General features: G+C 36.9%; 1 protein-coding gene, 1 long non-coding RNA gene and 1 pseudogene across 4 annotated transcripts in view; 2 read left to right on the forward strand and 1 right to left on the reverse strand.

The window, feature by feature from the left end:
* LOC118543292 (uncharacterized) overlaps window positions 1-16,444 on the forward strand; it is a 73,367-nt gene extending 56,923 nt beyond the window's left edge. The window contains exon 4 of the long non-coding RNA XR_013450478.1: window positions 15,049-16,444. This is a non-coding gene — a long non-coding RNA (uncharacterized LOC118543292). The remainder of the gene's footprint in view (window positions 1-15,048) is intronic.
* CTDSPL2 (CTD small phosphatase like 2) overlaps window positions 1-20,903 on the reverse strand; it is a 79,978-nt gene that overhangs the window by 47,928 nt on the left and 11,147 nt on the right. For all 3 annotated transcript variants that reach the window (XM_036104169.2, XM_036104168.2, XM_036104167.2), the window contains exon 2: window positions 5,580-5,789. In XM_036104169.2, the coding sequence (XP_035960062.1) occupies window positions 5,580-5,765 (186 nt within the window). In that variant the 5' untranslated portion in view covers window positions 5,766-5,789. The remainder of the gene's footprint in view (window positions 1-5,579; window positions 5,790-20,903) is intronic.
* LOC118543287 (protein JTB pseudogene) lies at window positions 8,143-8,649 on the forward strand (annotated as a pseudogene).

Raw genomic sequence — 20,903 nt, forward strand, 5'->3', positions numbered from 1 at the left:
CAAATCAGTGTCCAAAGTTATGCTCATTCATTTATGTATTATCTGGAGAGCTGAGTAGTAGCTATAACACAATACAGTCCACAAAGCCTAAAATATTTCTTATCTGAAACAGTTACAGAAAAAGTTTACTGATCCCTGATCTAAGCTCCCACTTCCAGAAACTAAAAAAGTAAAAATAAATCAAACCAACAGTGTAAGAAAACATTAAAAATAACAAGGAGAAGAAATCAATTAAATAGAAAATGGAAAGAGAAAATTAACAAAGATAGATGTTGGTTCTTCGAAAGAGTAATGAAACTGACAAAGCTCTAGCAAGACAGATCAAAACAAAGATAAATAAATTATCCATATCCAGAATGAAAAGAGATACATCAGTATAGATCCATCAGACATTGATATTTATGTAAATATCACAAAACTTTACACCAACTTTCAACAACTTGGATGAATGGACCAATTCCTTGAAAAACACATATGACCAAAACTGAAATAAGAAACAGAAAAGCTAAACAGCCTCATATATATTACAGAAATCAAATTTATAATAAAAGCTATCTCACAAAGACTTCTACTACTTATTAAGGATAAAATAATACTAAGCCAATAGAAGTTCCTTCAGAAATAAGTAGAAGGGAACAACTGCCTTATGATCCAAGCATAATCTTGATCCCAAAATCTGAAAATAGGACAAATCAAGGCAACTACGGACCAAAGCCCTCATGAACACAGATGCAAAAATCCCTTAAAAAAAAACATAGTGAAGCAAATCCAGCAATCCAAGTTTGGTTTTCCATTAAAAAATATTTCTGCACTACTCCACATTAAAAGAATAAAAGAAAATCTGAAGAACATTTCAAGAGATGGAGAAAAGTCTTTGACAAAACTCAACATGTTAAGAATTTTTAGCAAACTAGGACTAAAAGGGAACTTCCTCAAATGAGTAATAGATAACTATGAAAACATTTAGTTAACATCATATCTAATGGTAAACAAACTCTTTTCCTCTAAGATCAGCAACAAGAGAAGGTGTTTCCTCTCACCACTTCTATGGAACACTGTACTAGAGGCCCTAACTAATGCAGTAAGTAAAGAAAAAGAAATACAAGACCTAGAGATCAGGAAAAAATAAGTAAAATTGTGGTTAACTGGCATATGTTATGATTATGTACGTATAACCATCTAATCTGAACTTCTAATTTTTTTCATGCCATAATAAATGGTAAAGTACTTACTAATCTAGTCATTAAAGAACACATCTAGAGAGACTGACTTATATTAACTTTGGTAGGAAGGAAGAAAATTCCCAATAAAACCATGAAGCTTGGTAGTAAGTACAAAGGTCAGAGTTACAACAAAGTTTTCATCTAGCCATGTTTTTCAAACCAAGGGATACAACCCATCAGTGGATCATGAAATTAATTTAAAGTATTAAAATCACCTTTATTTTTTAAAAAGATTTATTTATTTATTTGAGAGAGAGAGAGTGAGTGAGCACACAGTGGGAGAGGGAGAAGCAGACTTCCTGCTGAGCAGGGAGCCTGACGTGGGGCTCAATCCCAGGACCCCGGGATCATGACCTGAGCCGAAAGCAGATGCTTAACCAACTGAGCCACCCAGGCGCTCCCTAAAATCACCTTTAAAAGGAGAATAAGAAACAAAAGGAAAAGAAAAATCAGACACATGAAATATATTAAGGGTGAGTTTTGTTTCACATGTATGAATACAGTAGAAGATATATTTCCAAGGGTTATACTTAAAAGATCTTAAAACACTGATTTAATGTAATAGGTAAGGGAGCGCCTGGGTGGCTCAGTTGGTTAAGCCTCCGCCTTTGGCTTGGGTCATGATCTCAGCATCCTGGGATTTAGCCCTGCGTTCGGCTCCTCACTCAGTGGGGAGTCTGCTTCTCCCTCTCCCCCCACTCCCCGCTCATACTCGCTCACTCACTCACTCTCTCTCTCTCAAACTTTAAAAAAATATAAGTAAGGATTTTATTATTTCATTAGAATTATAACCATATGCAAATTGATGACCTAACAACAAGAGCGTAACAGTATTTAGATAAGAACAGAGGAAAAGATCATTTTGTTATGGGAAAACTCTAGTAACCACCTATTTGGAAAGGTGTAGGAGATTTCTGATATAAAGCAAATACATTTTAGCTGTGAGGCTTTCACTTCAAATATATATTAGAAATCTCATTATGCTAGAGCACCTGGGTGGCATAGTCAGTTAAGTGTCTGACTCTTGGTTTCGTTCAGGTCGTGATCTCGGGGTCATGAGATTGAGCCCCCCATCAGGCTCCAAGCTCAGCATGGAGTCTGCTCGAGTTTCTCTCTTCCTCTCCCTCTGTCCCTCCCACTCGTTCTCTTTCTCTCAGATAAATAAATCTTAAAAAAAAAAAAAAAAGAAAAAGAAAGAAATCTCATTATGCTAAAAGCAGAAAGACTGCATGTCAATAATTCTTGAGTGCTCTTGCTGACAATTTCATAATTCTGAAATCAGAGAAGTGGTAAACATTTGAATCATAAAATCTGGATTTGAAAGAGATCAGAAATTTCATTCACCCCATTAAGGGCTGAATTTGTGTCGTGCCCCCCCCCCCCCGCAATTCCCAAAGTCATTTGTTGAAGCCCTAACCCACAGAATATAACCATATTTAGAAATACGGCTTTTAAGCAGTAATTAAGTTCAAATGGGGTCATTAGGGTAGGCCCTAATCCTGTTATGAGTGGTGTCCTTACAAGAAGAGATTACAACACAGACAACACAAAGGACTGAGGGGCAACTATGGGAGGACACAGCAAGAAGGCAGCCCTAGCAAACTAATACACACACTTATGTTCATAAATTAACAACCTAAGTTTGGTTTACCTAAATACTCTCATGGCTAATTTATATAAAATTAAGACCAGAATACAGATTAAAACTTGTTAGCAATATAAAAATATAAAAATGGGTCAGTAACGGCAAAATGGAAAGCACCAACAGCCACTGATCCTAGAAATCATAATAGTAACAGAAGAGCAAAAAAGTAGGGGGATACGAGGAGAGCAAGTTTCAGGAAGTCAGACTCCTGAAACAGGCATGAAAGCAATGTCAGATACCTTAGAAAGGATTACAGCTCAAAAGAGAAAGCAAGAAGGTTTGTCTAAAAAGTTCAATTCTAGCCACATAACTTTAAAAGTCCAAAAGCAGACAAAAAGGAACGGTACCAAAGAAACAAAAAAGGCAGCACAGGAAGTTATCTAACTGACTTGGTTTTAAAAAGGACACTTGTAGAGATAAGAAATGTAGTTTATCATCTAGTCAGACTAAAGGAGATGAAGATATATGCAAAAAGTACTAGGGGGAAAAACTTCCTATAAAAAGAATAAGCTTTAGGAAGCTCTGAAACGATGATAGAATATAAATAAAATGACAAAGTGGGAAGGTAGTATAAAAGATTCAATTCTTATTTGCTTTCATCAAGAAGAATTTTCAATCCTTACACAAGATAGGTGATGCTACTAAGACATTATCTAGCTACTTTGAGACAAAATGGTACAAGAGAAAGAGCACAGGTATCAGAGTCAAATGTAACCTGGGTTTAAATCTCAGCATCGTCTTTATTGTAGAGGCAATAGTGCATAGTGGGTTAGAAGTGTAGGCCCTGAAGCCAGGGAATTTGGGTTTCAATTCCAGTGTTGCCACTTAAAGCTAAGTAACCCTGCACAAGTTATTTAACTTTCCTGTGCCTTAGTTTCCTTATCTGTAATATAGAGATGATAGAACCTACTTCATATGGTTCATACAGCTTAAAAAAGTTATTATACTTAAAGCACTGAGAACAGTGTATGACACATACTAATAGCTCAATAACTGATAGTAATTACTGTTGCATTTGTTCTTTATTGTTCGTTTTTATCCTGGACATTTATTACAATTACTGTTGTTAATGACATGTTCAAGTTACTGAAATTCACTAAGCCTAAATTTTTCTCTTCTCTAAACTATCAAAAGATAGATATATGAATTAAGGATCCTGGACATTTATTACAATTACTGTTGTTAATGACATGTTCAAGTTACTGAAATTCACTACGCCTAAATTTTTCTCTTCTCTAAACTATCAAAAGATAGATATATGAATTAAGGAGATACAAGATATAAAGCACCTAATAAATATACTCAATAAACATTACCTGCCAACCCCTACCCACATTTTGAAAAAGACAACACTGTACTTAAGATACTGAACATAAGCAAGCATTGTATAGATTCTCAATAAAACTTTAGAATATATTATCAAAGAGATGATTTAATGACAATGAGATAAGAAATAACAATTAGAAGCCAGTATAAGCTCAGTAGGAATAATACATGACAAGCTAATCATTTAATTTACTTCTAACATAGGGTTAGTAAACTGGGGGCGGGGGGGGGGGGAGAACAGTAAACCTTGATTTTAGCAAGACATTCCAATACTAATTTTCATGATAACCTTATAGAATACAATAAAAAAAATCTGGATGATTAACAGTACAATTAAATGAATTTGAAGCTGCAGGAAAACTCTTGCCCCCCAAAATTACTGAAAAAGACGTTAGTGTACAAACAGGTTTTTAGTAGCCCTATCTTATTTAACATCTTTAAGCAGACATTAATGAAAAATGCAAGATTTTGGTTTAAAAAAAATAGAAACTTGACAGAAATTTCCATAGGAAAACCCTGAATGTGTAGTTGACATAGGCAAAAATCTGCTAACCAACAAAGATAGATCTTACTACTAAAGGAGAAAAAATCATCAAATGTTATGCAATGGTGCCACATTAACAGAATGCCCAGATCAAAAGAATATGAACAGAAGTCAGAAGACACAGGAAAAACCTATCTATCAAATTTCTTTTTTTTAACCAAAATCTTGTATTTTTCCTTAATGTCTACATTACATACAATGAATGAATGACAGTAACACTATTTATAGAGTACGTTAAAATTTCTCAAACTGCTTCTTCTGTTTGCCATCTAATGTAAAAACAACCCTGAGACAGATAAAGCAGTTAGAATTAGTCCCATTTTACTGTCTTCTTGAGGTTCAGAGCGGTAAATGAGTTTCCTCAGATCAAGTTGATCCAAAGTACGAATGTGGAGCATGTAACTCCTAGTCAGTGTCCATTTTTTCTTTAATAACTTTTTTTTCCTCTTTAATAAAGTAATACATTCATTATAAAGTGTTAGAATTCAGACAGAAAAATCATCTCCCTAATCAGACACTGTATTAATATTAACAAGAAAATTTAACTTTTCTCTGAAATGAAAAAAAATGGAAGTGAGAGAAACAATTCACATAAAATAAGGAAAAATTTCTTTTACTTTTCATAATACTATGCTGAAAAAAAAGGAGGCTAAATGGATCAGTTAAGTAGAATAAATGTTTTCTTGAATGGCCATTAAATATTTTTCATGTTATTAACTCCTAAAAATGTAAACATTCCCTTAATCTACTAGCAATATTAGATTTCTCATCTTTGCATGCTTAAAGAAAACCACCTAAATTTTAATTTTAATGATATAAGTACAAGTAGTAAAACCATTACCTTGGGTGTGCTTCCTTTAATGAATTTTTTAATTGAAGACAACAAGCCGGTTTCATTTTTCGGTGTTTTTTCTCCCCCTGAAGGCAGGCTATCATCAACCTCTGAATATTTCCTCTTTGCTCTAGCAGTACGTTGTGTTTGGATTTGATTTGATTGCTGAGAAGCTTTCCGTGTTCTCAGCCTCATCTTTTATGAGTGCCACATATAAAACTATAAGAGAAAAATAACAAGGGTTATTACAATTAAACCTAGCATACCAAAATGTGTCCAGCTTATATAAGAAAAATCCCTTGGTCCAAGTCTCTAAGGCATTACAATAAGAAACCAACATTTTAAGCGAAAGGTTGCTTTTTTACACATTATCCCAAGTAACCTTCCCACCAACTTCTAATATATTACACCCTATGATCTAATAAAAATATGAGTAACACCAGGGTGCCTGGGTGACTCAGTCTTAAAAGGTAAGCGTCCAACTCTTGCTTTTGGCTCAGGTCATGATCTCAGGGTTGTGAGATCAAGCCCCGTGTCAGGCTCCAGTGCTGGGTATGGAGCCTGCTTAAGATTCTCTTTCTCCCTCTCCAAAAAAAAGAGTAACACCAAAAAGAGTGTGCACACTCTTTTCATAGCACTATGCTGCCTCCACCCATGCTGACCATTATCATTCATTAAATCATTCATTCAGCAAGTATTTATTGAGCACTTAACCACATTCAAGGCATTGGGCTAGGCTGAGCACCTAGTAAATAGTAAACAACATATGGAAGGTTTTTTCCACAATGTAGTGGAAAAACCCTCAGTGAACGAATTAATTACATGAGCATGATTCTAATGATCAACAATCATACAAGTGTAAGAAGCGCAGCTGGATCATTCAATTTATAAGATAATTTGATCCTACTACACATAATGATACTTTAAAAGCTGAATTCCCATTAGAAAGAAAATATGAGGCAATCTACTTGGAATTCTCTCACTTTATGGATGAGAAAATTAATGGCTGGCAAAACTGTACCAAGACACAGAAATGGTTAAGTACATACCCTAAATTAGAATCTGAAGTAGAATATAAAAATTACCAAACTAAGAATTAAGAAATGTGAATTCAATCATAGCTAAACTATAGTCACTTGTTTTTTCACCTGTATAAAGAATACATTCATCTTACCATCCTGAGTCTCACAATGAAAAAGGAATTAGAAAAGGCTATAAAGTACAGAGAACAACACTACTACTCACAACAGTGAATGCATTCACAGAAAAGTCTAACTCCATTTAAGCATTCTAAACTCCTAAAGATGCAGAAATTCCTGGCAAAGGATAGGGTCTTCACCGACCAATTAAGAAGCTTAAGACATTGTGTCTTTACTAATTCAACGTAACAGTCACAGAAAAAAAGTTAAAAACTTTTAGGAAGTTATATATATATATATATATATATTTATATATATATATATATAATCTACTCCAACAAAAAACCCCAAACTCTAATGATTCACTAGAGGAGTCCCTAAATATCTTTACAAACAACTATTTTTTTCCTAGCAGCAAATGGTGCTCAGTTTACACTGCCATCCCAAAATAAAAAATACTGCCTTTTCTCCTAAAGAGTCCATGTAACTTCTAAAGTGATTTATCATTCAAGGCATGTATTATTTACTTTAAAACCCTATTTAGAGTGCATAAATGTTGTCTTAATTCCTTAGTTATTGAGCACAGCACGCCTTAGAAAAGGAAAATTCCCATATAGAAAAATGCAAGGGGGAATTTCTCAAAACTATTTTTAATCAATTTCAGTAATTTTTTTAAGTTTTATCAAAAATACCCAAGAATTAATCTATCTTAAGCCCAGAATCATTAAATGGAAATTATAAAACCTTATGAAATAATACACTGATGTAAAGTAGGTCTTAAAAGACTAAAGGCACATAGGTAAGTCCAGTCTTACGAAGCTTGGTTGATTAAAATTTAAATACTTATGGTCACCTGCTACTAGAATATTAAGGATGAAAACTATAACCTCTGCCCATGAGAATCAAAAAGTCTGGCAGATAAGTATACATATCATAGTGCATATATAAAATGCTAGATCTCTCCGCATGAAAAGAGTGAAGACCGTTCTGGGAAACCTTAGGAGAAAGGTCCTTTAAACTCAAAAATAATCAGTGGGCATTTACTGGAAAGAAAGATAAGAGCATTCAAAGGAGCTGAAAAGTAGGTTTTTCTCCATTCCAATAGCGAATTGTAAAAGGTGTACTTGACAGGTCTAAAAGGGCTCCGGGAGGCAAAATGGCCACGACAGGGACAGCCCCAGAGGTGATGTGGTACCAGAGCGTACGCCTTTACCGAGGGCCACGAGAGTGCGAACAAGTGAGCTCATAGCTCAACCCAACAAATGCGTGTTGGCTTTTCTCGCCATGGCCATGGGGATGTGCCAGTAAAGCCTTTGCCCTGATAGGCAATTCAACATTTCACAGCCCTGATCTGGAAACTCCCAGAGGGCTACAAAGGCACGAGGCCAGTCAAGCAGGTCCTCAGTCCGGAGAGGTAGGACACTGAGCACTCCATGCCTACGGGTGCAGCCTCCCAGGGCAGCCACTTCTGCTGGCTGCTCTGCGCTCTCACCTTAAAGCTCTGCCAAGCAGAGGCCCTTGTGCAGGCAGAGAAGCTGTCAGTGAGCACCGTGCTGACTGGTGAAGAGTTTGTGGTGGCAGAAGAATGTGCTCCGTGTTCTAATTTCCAGGCTAAAACCACCCAAGTGTGGTTCCACAGGGTATGTGGAGAAAATCACACGCAGCTCATCTAAGGGGAATGAATTCAAAAGCCGCTGCTCAGCTCTGATGGAACAACACTTATTCTGGAAATCTGAAGGGGCCGTCGTGGGTGTGGCCTTGGTCTTGCTTGCCTTGTTCATCAGCGACAGCAGGACAGAAAAGCTCTGGAAAAAGTCCAGGAGCAAATCAACTCTATATAGCTACCTTCTACTCTTTGATAGTGGTCTTAGGGATTGTACCTCAGACAGAGACAGTAGAATGAATGGATTTGTGCCCCTAGTTCTTGGGAACTTGTAGTGGCATTTCCTCCTCCATCTCATTTAGATCATTAACAAGCAAAATATAGAATAGTTCCCTTCCCTGTTAATAATTTGGTTTACCACAGGAAGTCATAGTGGCAGAAACAGGATAGCAACTTTGTGCTCCAGTTTACCAACTACCTATCTTCCCCTTCTTCTGCTACTTATTTAAAACTTTCAGGATGTAATTTCAGCAAAGAAGTTTATTTCTCAACCAAAATCTGTTTCCCCTCAAACCTAATGCCCAAAAATAAAAAAATAAAAAAAATTGCAGATGGATTAAAAAAAAAGGTCTATAAAGGCTGGAGCAGTCAAGCCCTCATGAACTTTCAAAACAGACTACTCACACAAGAGATGGAAGAAAACATATACTTTTCAATTTCTCATCGAATACTTACCAAGACAGACCATATGCAGAGATGTAAAACATCTTAATAACTTAAAGACTAAAATCTTACAAAGTATGTTCTCTGACCACAATTATAAATTAAAAAAAAATCTTAAAGAGTACCAAATATTTGAAAGTTTTAAAATATATTTATAAATAAACCATGAGTCAAAAAGAAAGAAAGAAAAAAAAGATAAAACAAAACAAAACCACAACGGAAATACAAAATATTTTGGACTAAAAATAACAAAAACACAGCAGCACATCAAAATGTGTGGGATGTAATAAGCAACATTCAGAGGGAAATTATAAACATATATGCACCTCACACCAGAGTCTCAAAATATATGAAGTAAAAACTGTCAAACAAAAGGGAAAAATAGTTTGACAATAATAACTGGATATTTCAATATCCCATTTTCAATAATGAATAGAACATCTAGACCAAAAGATCAATAAGGAAATCAAAGACATGAACAATTCTCTCTCCACCTAAGAGACACATATGGAACATTCCACTCAACAACAGCAGAATATATAACATAGTCCAGGACAGACTGCATGTTCGGACACAAAACAAATCTCATAAACTTAAAAGGATTGAAATCATAACAAGTATATGGTATCCAAACACACTGGAATGAAATTAGAAATCACAAGGAAAGAAACTTGAGTAATTAACAAATACGTAGAAATTAAACAATAAACTCTTAGATATGTAAGCAGTGTATCAAAGAAGAAATCACAAGGGGAATTAGAAAATACTTCAGGATGAAACCAAACAAAATCGCTACAAAAACTTATGAGATGCTCCCAGAACAGTGCTCAGAGGGCAATTTATGTAAACGCTTATATTAGGAAAAGACCTCAACTCAATAATAAAGCTTTTCACCATAAGAAACTATAAAAACAAACTAAATCTAAAGGAAGCAGAAGGAAGGAAATAAAGAATAAAGCAGAAATAAGTCAAATAGATGATTTAAAACGCAAAACAAAAAGAAATTAATGAAGCCAAAAATTTGTTCTTTGAAAAGATCAACAAGATTGGCACACCTTAAATTAGACTAGCCAAGAAAAAAAAAGAAGTCTCAACCTATCAAAGTCAGGAGTGAAAGATGGGTCATTAATACCAACCCTACAGAAATAAAAACAATTTTAAGGTGGGGCACCGGGGTGGCTCAGTCATTAAGCGTCTGCCTTCGGCTCAGGTCATGATCTCAGGGTCCTGGGATCGAGTCTCCCTCTCCCACTCCCCCTGCTTGTATTCCCTCTCTCACTGTGTCTCTCTCTGTCAAATAAATAAATAAAATCTTAAAAAAACACACACACAATTTTAAGGGACACCAACAAATTAGATAACCTAGATGAAATGGATTAATTTCTATAAAGACACAAGTAAAATGTGCTCAAGAAAAAAAAATCCAGGGCACCTGGGTGGCTCAGTTGGTTAAGCGACTGCCTTCGGCTCAGGTCATGATCCTGGGGTCCCTGGATCGAGTCCCGCATCGGGCTCCCTGCCGAGCAGGGAGCCTGCTTCTCCCTCTGACCCTCCCCCCTCTCACGTGCTCTCTCTCTCTCATTCTCTCTGTCTCAAATAAATAAATAAAATCTTTAAAAAAAAAAAAAAAAATCCAAAAGCCTCATATAAGCAGAGACTGAATTAGTGATAATAATTTCTTTAAAAACTTCCCGGGGGAGCCTGGCTGGCATGCAACTCTTGATCGCTGAGTTGTGAGTTCAAGCCCCACTTTGGGTATAGAAAATACTTAAAAATAAAATCTTGGGGCGGGGGGTACTTCCCACAAAGCAAAGTCCAGAACCAGATGGCTTAACTGGTGAATTTTACCAAATGTTTAAAGAATTAACACAAATCCTTCGCAAACTCTTCCAAAAAACTGAGGAACACCTCCCAACTCAATCTCTGAGGTCAGCATTATTCTGATAGTAAAGTCAAACAAAGACACTACAAGAAAAGTAAAACTACTAGTCAATATCCCTTAGGTGCATAGATGCAAATATACTCAACAAAATACTAACAAACCAAATCCAGCAGCTTTATTAAAAAAAAAAAAAAACACCTTTTTTTCTTCACCTTATCAATTTTATTTATTTACTTATTTATTTTTAAAGATTTTATTTATTTGTCAGAGAGAGTGAGAGAGAGCACAAGCAGGGTAAGAGGCAGGCAGAGGGAGAAGCAGGCTCCCTGCTGAGCAAGGAGCCCGATGCGGCACTCGATCCCAGGATCCTGGGATCATGACCCGCGCCAAAGGCAGATGCTTAACTGACTGAGCCACCCAGGCATCCCTCCGGCAGCTTTATAAAAGGAACACACATCATGACCAAAGTGGGTTTTATCCCAGGGATGCAAGGCTGGTTTAACATAGGAAAAATCAATCAATATAATACACCCTATTAAAAAAATAAAGGAAAAATTCCATATGATCATCTCAAAAAGATGTGGGGGGAAAAAAAAAGACAGAGCACTTGACCAAGCCCAACACCTTTTCAAAATAAAAATACTAAAAAAAAAACCGGGAATAGAAGAGAACTTCTTAAACCTGAGAAAAGACATCTACAAAAACTCCACAGCTAACATCATGCTGCATAAGGAAAACTACACGCTTTCCTCCTAAGGTCAAGAATAAGACAAGGTTGTCTACTCTCACCACTTTTATTCAACATTTTACTGGAGGTTCATGCATGGAATTAGAAAGACAAGTAAGAAATAAAAGAAATTCACATTAGAAAGGAAAAAGTACAACTATATCCAGAGGACACGATATTGTATGAAGAATAACCACAAAAGCAAAAACTAGGTAACTAGACTTCATAAAAATTAAAAAGACCTGAGAAGACACTTCATAAAAGCTAGGTGATTGGCCACAAGCCAATCATGAAATGAAATGCTGCTCAATATAATTCACCATCAGAAGTGCAAGCTGAAATTAAAATAGACTAATCCATATCTACTTGAAAGGCAACAATTAAAAAGACTGACAATAGGGGCGCCTGGGTGGCTCGGTCATTAAGCGTCTGCCTTCGGCTCAGGTCATGATCCCAGGGTCCTGGGATCGAGCCCCACATCGGGCTCCATGCTCCGCAGGAAGCCTCCTTCTCCCTCTCTCACTCCCATAGCTTGTGTTCCCTCTCTCACTGTGTCTCTCTCTGTCAAATAAATAAATAAAATCTTTAAAAAAAAAAAAAAAAAAAAGACTGACAATAATAAATGGTAGCAAAGAATTGGAACAAACATTCTCATATTCTCCTGGTGGGAATGTTAGGTTTTTGGTAAATTTCTTTTTTTTTTTTTTTTTTTTTTTTTTAAAGATTTTATTTATTTATTTGACAGAGAGATAGAGAGAGAGCACAAGCAGGCAGAGAGAGAGGGAGAAGCAGACTCTCCACTGAACAGGGAGCCCGACGCGGGGCTCAATCCCAGGACCCCGGGATCATGACCTGAGCCGAAGGCAGCCGCTTAACTGACTGAGCCACCCAGGCGCCCCTTGGTAAATTTCTATTCAACAACATTTCACCCCTTGATCCAGTAATTTTTTCACTTCTAAGTTTCTATCTAAGAGTGTAAACATGTCCACAGCATACTTTTACAAAAATGTTCCTGTCAGGCTTTATTTACAATAGCCCCAAACTGGAAACAGGGACAGAAAAATGAATACTGTGGTGTTTTCACACAGTGGAATAATAATCAAAAACAGAAAACAACTATTATTATCATCAACATGAAAGAATCTCTGACATTATGCTGAGCAATGGCAGACACAAAAGAATACATATTTGATGACACCATTAAAGAGAAATTCTATCAGAGGGAAAAATAACCTAAGGAGAAACAAATTAGAATAGAAGCTGTCTTGGGGAAAAGAAATGACATATATGTGATGGAGTGTGGATCTATTTGTCAAAACTTAAAGCTAAAATCTATGTGTTTCAAAGTATGTAAATTTTACCAAAATAAACACCTGCAAAAAGTTTTTATGAACAATACCAACCAGGTAGCAGGAAGTTGGGAGTGGGTGGGGATATAGATCCAAAAGACAGACAAAATGTTAATAAGTACTCAAACTGAGTGATGGTCATATGGGGCTTCATAATACCATTCTGTGTACTTTGTGCATATGTTTGATATTTTCCATCAAAAACAACGGCAACAACAAAAACACTCACTACCAGAGCTACCAACAGGATTCAACACTGAGAAGAAATTGAATTAAGTCAAAATAGAGTAGGACAGGATCAAATGAGAAAAGCAAAGAGAACATCTAGAAAAAGGGGGGCAGAGGAACATAAGCAATCTCAAGAGAGCAATACTCCGTATTTTTGAACACAGAAAATAACAGAAAGCTCCATTTAAGTCAAAAACTGTCTTCAACCAAACCTCCTCCTAAAAGTTCAGGAAAACAAATTTCACATTAAAAAGTAACAGAAATTAGATCAGAGCCCATACAGTCATAAGCAAAAAATAGAAACAAAAAGAGAGAGACAGCGCGTGCGCAGAATAAAACCCCTAACTTTTTGGGATGCCTGGCTGGCTCGGTCGGTAGAGTATGTGACTCCTGATCCTGGGGTCATGAGTTCGAGCCCCACATTGGATGTGGAGCCTACTTTTAAAAAAATAAATAAAATATTAAAAAAAAAAATTTTTAAACCCCTAACTTTCTACAGACAATAAGACTGCAAAAGGTAAGTCCACAAAAACAGATCACAACTACACACTATTTCCAAGCAAGCTGAGACACTGATACTAAACCATTTAACCAGGATTTGAAGAGAGGGAAACGAATTGAAAGAACACAGAAAAAAATTAAAAAAAAAAAAAAATCGTTTCAGAAATAGACAAAAAAGAAGGAACAAAAAATTAAATGAACAGAACGAAGGAATATTTTCGCACATTATAGAAGATTCAAGGGGTGCCTGGCTGGCTCAGTTGGTGGAGCATGCAACTTTTGATCTCAGGGTTGTGAGTTCAAGCCCCATGTTGGGTGAAGAGATTACTTAAAAAAAAGATTCAAGAGAAACTGGTAAATATTGAAAATAGATCAGATACTCAAAAACAAGAGAACTTTCCAGAAATAGAAAAAGTTTGAAACCACTGTACTGAAAGAAACAGACCTGAGAATAGCAAATGTGACGAAACAGTCTGGTATGAATTACTAGAGCTTTACTGAACTTTAAAGAGGGAAAAATCCTTTGTGCATCTAAGCCAGATGTAGGCAAACTTTTCTTATAAAACACAGTAAATATTTTAGGCTTGCAGACCACAGGGTGAAAGTTAAATGAAATTCAAATATCAGTGTCTAGACCATGCTCATTGGTTTCAATAGTGTGTATGGCACTGTATAGCAAAAGCATCCAAAAACAGTATGTAAGTGAATGAACATGGCTGCTGCGTACACTAAAACTGTGTTTACAAACACAGGCAGTCAGCCCATCTGCAGCAGTTTGCAGAACCTTGATGTAGGCATGCACTAAGTGCCTTTATAATGGAAAAAACATTAGACTACTCTAAATTTTTCAATCACAACACTTTATGCCAGACAAAAAATGGAGTAACATATTTAAAATAATCAAGAAAAGAACAGGATTTTATATCCAACAAAGATAACAGGAATAATGGCCACAAACTATTATCAATGAGCAAAAACTCTAGGAATACTGTGCCTTTGGAGCCCTTGCCAAAAAATCAAACAGAGCACATGAGAAAACCAAACTAACTACAGATACTGCATAAGAACAAATGGTGAGCATCAAACATACAACATGTAGTTACTCATACAGCAAAAATAAAATGAAGGTTGAAAGGGAGAGCGTATAGTATGTATATTCTCTGACAATGTAAATATATTTAACTATTTAAAGGTGAGGAATGAATAGGAAGAACACAGCAAAAAGTGTATATATGGCTTCAATAATCATATGTATGATAACAGCACTGGCATTGCTATTGTGAGACTGTTAGGAGATAAATCTAATATTTAGTTTTCTAATTCCAGGTCTGTCATCTACTGGGTCCTCAGGAACCTAGATACAGTATGGAAGAAGAAGACAGAGATACAGAGGAAGTTAAAATAAAATCCCTGGAATCCGGACTATGGTCAATAAACCTCCCCAAAAAGGAACCATTCAGTTGGACAAAATAACAAAAACCACCATTTCAGTACTCTAGAAATCAACCAAAGGCATATAACAATCTGAGAATGCTTATAAAACTGCTCAACTTTGGGTAAGAACATTAGGAGTCTGTGTCAGTCTGGGGCTGCTCTACTCCTGTATCCTCCACCTGCAAGCTCAGATGGTTTGTCAGGCTGAGAGGACTGCCAAATTTGAGGTCACAATAAGAGACTCACATGATTTAAAGCAGTCGGGCAATGACCACACTGAGTGGTCATCAGTATAAGTGACAATTTTGGTATAAGTAATAATTTCTATGGCAGGCAAACTAGGAGGGCCAACAGCTCTAATAGCCTGAAGTTGCAGGGGTGTTGGGACATTCAGATTCCTGGCTAAGGCAATACACATGCACAGTAGAGACTAAGGAGGGCCCCAGCTATCCACATACTGAATCTTACGTATCAGAATTTCTTTTTAATTTTTTTAAAATGTTTGTTAATTGAAAGTAAAAAATGACATTAAATTGTCATAATGACTGGTTAAATTAAATGTTTTAATTATATTTATACGCTACCTCTAGTCCCCATTTCATTAAATACTTATGTATGCCCTTTCCTCATTTTTTTTCCTAAGGATCAAAATACTAAAGTTGAAAAAGACTTTAGTTCAACTTCCCCAACCAAAGCAGTAATCTTTCAGGTAGTCTTCCTGTCTAAAGGTAACCTAGGGGCGCCTGGGTGGCTTAGTGGTTAAGCATCTGCCTTCAGCTCAGGTCATGATCCCAGGGTCCTGGGATCGAGCCCCGCACCGGGCTCCCTGCTCTGCGGGAAGCCTGCTTCTCCCTCTCCCACTCCCCCTGCTTGTGTTCCCTCTCTCACTGTGTCTCTCTCTGTCAAATAAATGAAATCTTTAAAAAAATAATAATAATAAAGGTAACCTAGAATGTGCTCAAATGCTTAAGGAGACATGAAGTTCACTACTTCCCAATGCAAATATTTTAAAATGTTAAATGAGTTCTAACCAAAAAAACTTTTAAAGTGAACTGAATAAAACCTGCAATATACCATTAATTCCCTTATTTAATAAAGAATTTCTAGGGGCACCCAGGTGGCTCAGTCAGTTATGCATCCGACTCTTGATCTCAGCTCAGGTCTTGATTTCAGGGTCATGAGTTCAAGCCCCGCACTGGGCTCCATACTGGGCCCAGAGCCTACTTAAAAAACAAATAAAGAAAATAAAGAAAAAATTTCTAAGAAGAATTTAACTCCAGCAAATTGGTTAAGCATAATTTTCCTTGTTTTAAACCCAAAGCTCGAAAATTTTTTTTCATTTTAATACTTAAAAACAAATATTATTTAACTTTTTAGTTTGCCAACTATGGCTTAATTTAGAGGAAGATATTTGCATTATTTGCCCCAACTCCTCAAAATAGTGGAACTATATTTAACACTTCAAAAATACTTTGTATATCCCAGGATCTCAATAAATATTTGCTAATTTAATCTCTTGGCATTTCTTGCAAATTACTAAAATCCTAAAATAAAGGCTCAAATGTCCATGCTTACCTGAATACTGAAACATAATCCAAACAAGCACACTACCAAAGCACTGTAAAATGTATTGTGTTGGTTTTCTATTAAGTTTCCTGTCCACTCCAGAAAACCAACCCTTAACTTACCCTTTTCAAAAATAAAGTACCTACATTTACCTGAACATGGAAAAAATTAAAGTGACATATTAACCAACAGCTGTCCTTTATTAACTACTAGGTGCAAGGCACTGTCCTAAGTGCTTTCTAATATATTATTTCACTTAATCTTTCAACAGCATAAAGTAGCATCCATTATTTCCATCTTATGACGGAGGAAAATGAGGTGGAAAAAATGGCAGAACTGTTTAGGTAACAATTTCCAGGTCATTTCAATAAAAATAACCGACAATGTAAAAATGGTGTATTTATCACCAATAAGAAACTAATTAAAAAGGTACCAATAATTTTAATTTCCCATCAGCCTCTAAAGTTTGTTTTTACCTCTGCTCTTTTCTAAATACACAGTCATTCACAAGTGATTTTCCTGCTGAACCCTTCTATACAAAGCCTTAAAATAGGGTTAACTTACAAACAGCTGTGTTTACAAATTGGCAGTTGGGAGCTCAAAATAAAACTTCTCATAGAAATAGTGTTACAAATGGGGATTACAGTTCCAGGGGAGCTCCTATGTCATATTTTTACCCATAATGTAACTGAATAGAAAAACCGAGGGGTGCCTGGGTGGCTCAGTTCGTTAAGCATCGGATTCTTAGTTTTGGCTCAAGTCATAATCTCAGGGTCCTGGGATCTGGCCCCAAATCAGGTTCCATGTTCGGTGGGGAGTCTCCTTGAGATTCTCTCTCCTTCTGTCTCCTTCTCTACCCCGCATCTACCCTTCCCCTGCTCTCTCTAAAATAAATAAATCTTGAAAAAAAAAAAAATCTAGAATCTAAACCATTATACCAACATGTGGAAAACTATATTCCATATTTCTACACCAAGCCTATTGATAGTAAAACTATCGATCTCTAGTGCTGGGAAAACTGAATATCCAAATGCAAAAAAATGAAACTGGATCCTTACCTTACATTATATATAAAAATTAACTCAAAATGGATCAAAGACCTTAGGAGCTAAAACTATAAAACTCTTAGAAGAAAACGGGGGACAACCACATGACCCTGAATTTGGCAATGATTTCTTAGATATGACACCAAAGCATAGGCAACAAAAGGAAAAAAAGATAAATTGGACTACGTCAAAGTTAAAAACTTTTGTGCATCAAAGGACACTATCAACAGTGAAAACTTTTGTGCATCAAAGGACACTATCAACAGTGAATAAGATATATGCAAATCATGTATCTTATAAGGCTTAATATCCAGAATATTTTTGAAAAACTACAACAACAACAACAAATCAAATAACCTGGTTCAAAAATGGGTAAAAGACTTGAACAGGTATTTGTCCAAAGAAGATGTACAAATAAGCACATCAAAAAATGCTCAACATCACTAATCATTAGGGAAATGCAGACCAAACCACAATGAGATACCTCTTCACACCCACTAGGATGGCTATAATCAAAAAGACAGATAATAAGAGGTGTCAAAAGGATGTGGAGAGACTGGAACCCTTGTGCATTGTTGATAAGAATGTAAAATGGTTCAGTCACTGTGGAAAATGGTTCAGTCACTATGGCAGTTCCTCAAAAAATTAAACATAGAATTACCATATGATCTAGCAATTCTACTTCTAGGTATATACTCTATAAAGAATTGAAAGCAAACAGATATTTGTATAGCCATATTCACAGCAGCATTATTCACAACAGCCAAAAGGTGGAAGCAAAAGTGTCTATCAACAGATAAGTGGAGGGGTGCTGAGGTGACTCAGTCAAGTATCTGCCTTCAGCTCGGGTCATGATCCCAGGGTCTTGGGATCGAGTCCCGCATTTGGCTCCCTGCTCGATGGGGAGCCTGCTTCTCCCTCTCCCCCGGCTTGTGCGCTCTCTCTCTCTGTCAAATAAATAAATAAAATCTTAAAAAAAAAAAAACAGGTAAGTGGATAAACAAAATTTGATATGAATATACAATGGAATATTATTTAGCCCTAAAGAGGAAGGAAATTCTGCAATATACTACAACATGGATGAAACTTGATAACATTATGCTAAGGAAAATAAAACAGTCACAAAAGGACAAATAATGTATGATTTCACTTACATGAGGTACCTACTCAAATTCAATAGAGCTATAAAGTAGAATAGTGGTTGCCAGGGCCTGGAGGAAGGAAGGGAAAGAGGGCTATTATTTAATAGATACGGAGTTTCACATTAGGAAGAAGAAAAAGTTCAGGAGATGGATAGTGGTAATGGCTGCACAAGATGAATGTAGTTAGTACCACTGAACTGTACATTTAAAAATGGTTTAAAAGGTGAATTTTATGTTCTGTATATTTTACCATAATTAAAAGCGGGGGGGAACCTACAGATCTCCATCTAATCCCTTTTTCTGAGCCACTAATGATAACGTAAGGTAAAGGTTTCCAAGAGAGTGAGAGATGGGGACTCTGGAATGGGAAAACAAAACCCCTTTTCTTTTTTTTTCAGATTTTATTTATTTGACAGAGAGAGACACAGCGAGAGAGGGAGCACAAGCAGGGGGAGTGGGAGAGGGAGAAGCAGGTTTCCCGCGGAGCAGGGAGCCCGACGTGGGGCTCGATTCCAGGACACTGGGATCATGACCTGAGCCTAAGGCAGACGCTCAATGACTGAGCCACCCAGGCGCCCCTTCTTTTTATTTTTTAACAAACTACACTAAAAAGGGGAAGAACAGAAGTACAGAAAAGGAAAAAAAAAGTACAGAAAAGGGGACTAAGTAAAATCTGCCCTCATATTCTGTTTATATATTTACTACTGATAAGAACTGACAAAATAACCCATAGACCAAAAAATGCTGGATCGTCAGATATACAAAGTACAGAAATATTTCATCTAAGTTTGGGATCAAAAATTTTAGTATTACCTGGTTTTTCTGGGCCTTTCATAATAGGAAATGGAATGGAAGGATAAGTAGGGTTGGGAGAAAGACGGGTTTGGGGGAATGATAACAAAAATTGTAAAGGAGGGGCTGACCATAAGGTAGTTGGGGAGTAACTGCAATGTTTAGGGAAGAGGAAAAAATTTGCTCTTCCCGCTGCTATGTTCCATCCCAGCACCTCCACCTTCCACCCTTGCTGGCGGTCCCAGCGTACCATCATCGGGCGGTCCTTGTGGCACCGGACGCCAAAATGTCAGGCCCCAACAGGGACTAAACCATGCAAAAGGTAGAGGGAGTTTATCCCAAGCAACCTGAGCACAAAGAATTCATGGAATTACAAACTACAGCTCTAGAACAGACAGGAAACCTCCTCTAATTGTGGAATTTTGCCTAAAGATCCATTTTTATACATTAACTGGGGTCTGCCTACACAACAGGAAGTTGGGGGGGAAAATGCTGCTACCAGCTTAACAACAATTAAAAAACTGTATAAACTGCAAAATCAAACTTTTCTTGAACCCATCAGAGAGCTGAGGTCATAGGACAACCAAATAAGTATTCAAGAAAAGACAAGGATGTAAGCGCTGGCTCACCTGCAGAACAAGGGGAAAGACAGCAGTGCCATAAAAGCAGGTAAAAAGAATTCGTCTAATTGTTAATAAATGCCTTAAGGCAAAGTGGGCTGTCATACAGTGTAGTACTCCTGGGAGCCCTAGACCCCATGGGACTCTATATTTGCAGTATTTTTGCCACAGACCTCCACCAGGTGCTCCCAATATGGGAACATGTGACTAGAAAGAATCTTCTGTAGTGCAGGGCTGAAGAGAAGAGCAGCTTCTACCAGGGAAAAAATATCAAAGCCCTAACCAGATCCTTCTCCCCTAAGGAAAGAAAATTTTAAAGCTGGGGGAGGGGCAGCAAGTCCAGTCACCTTCAGGGCATAAGTGAAGACATCATTAAAATGATGGTAGAGTCAAAGAAAAACCCTTCTACCACTATGGGAGGGGCAGGAAAACAGTTTTGGGCCCAGGATCTTAATACCACTGCCTTCAGCTACCTCCTACCACTGAGGCAAGGCTTGAAGACAAGACCTGAAAAGATGCAAGGCCTAATTTAGCATAGAGGGGCAATCACTGACAGAGCCCCACCCCTGATGTCTAGATAC

Source organism: Halichoerus grypus, chromosome 8, assembly GCF_964656455.1.
Source record: "Halichoerus grypus chromosome 8, mHalGry1.hap1.1, whole genome shotgun sequence".
Taxonomy (NCBI): Eukaryota; Metazoa; Chordata; class Mammalia; order Carnivora; family Phocidae; genus Halichoerus; species Halichoerus grypus.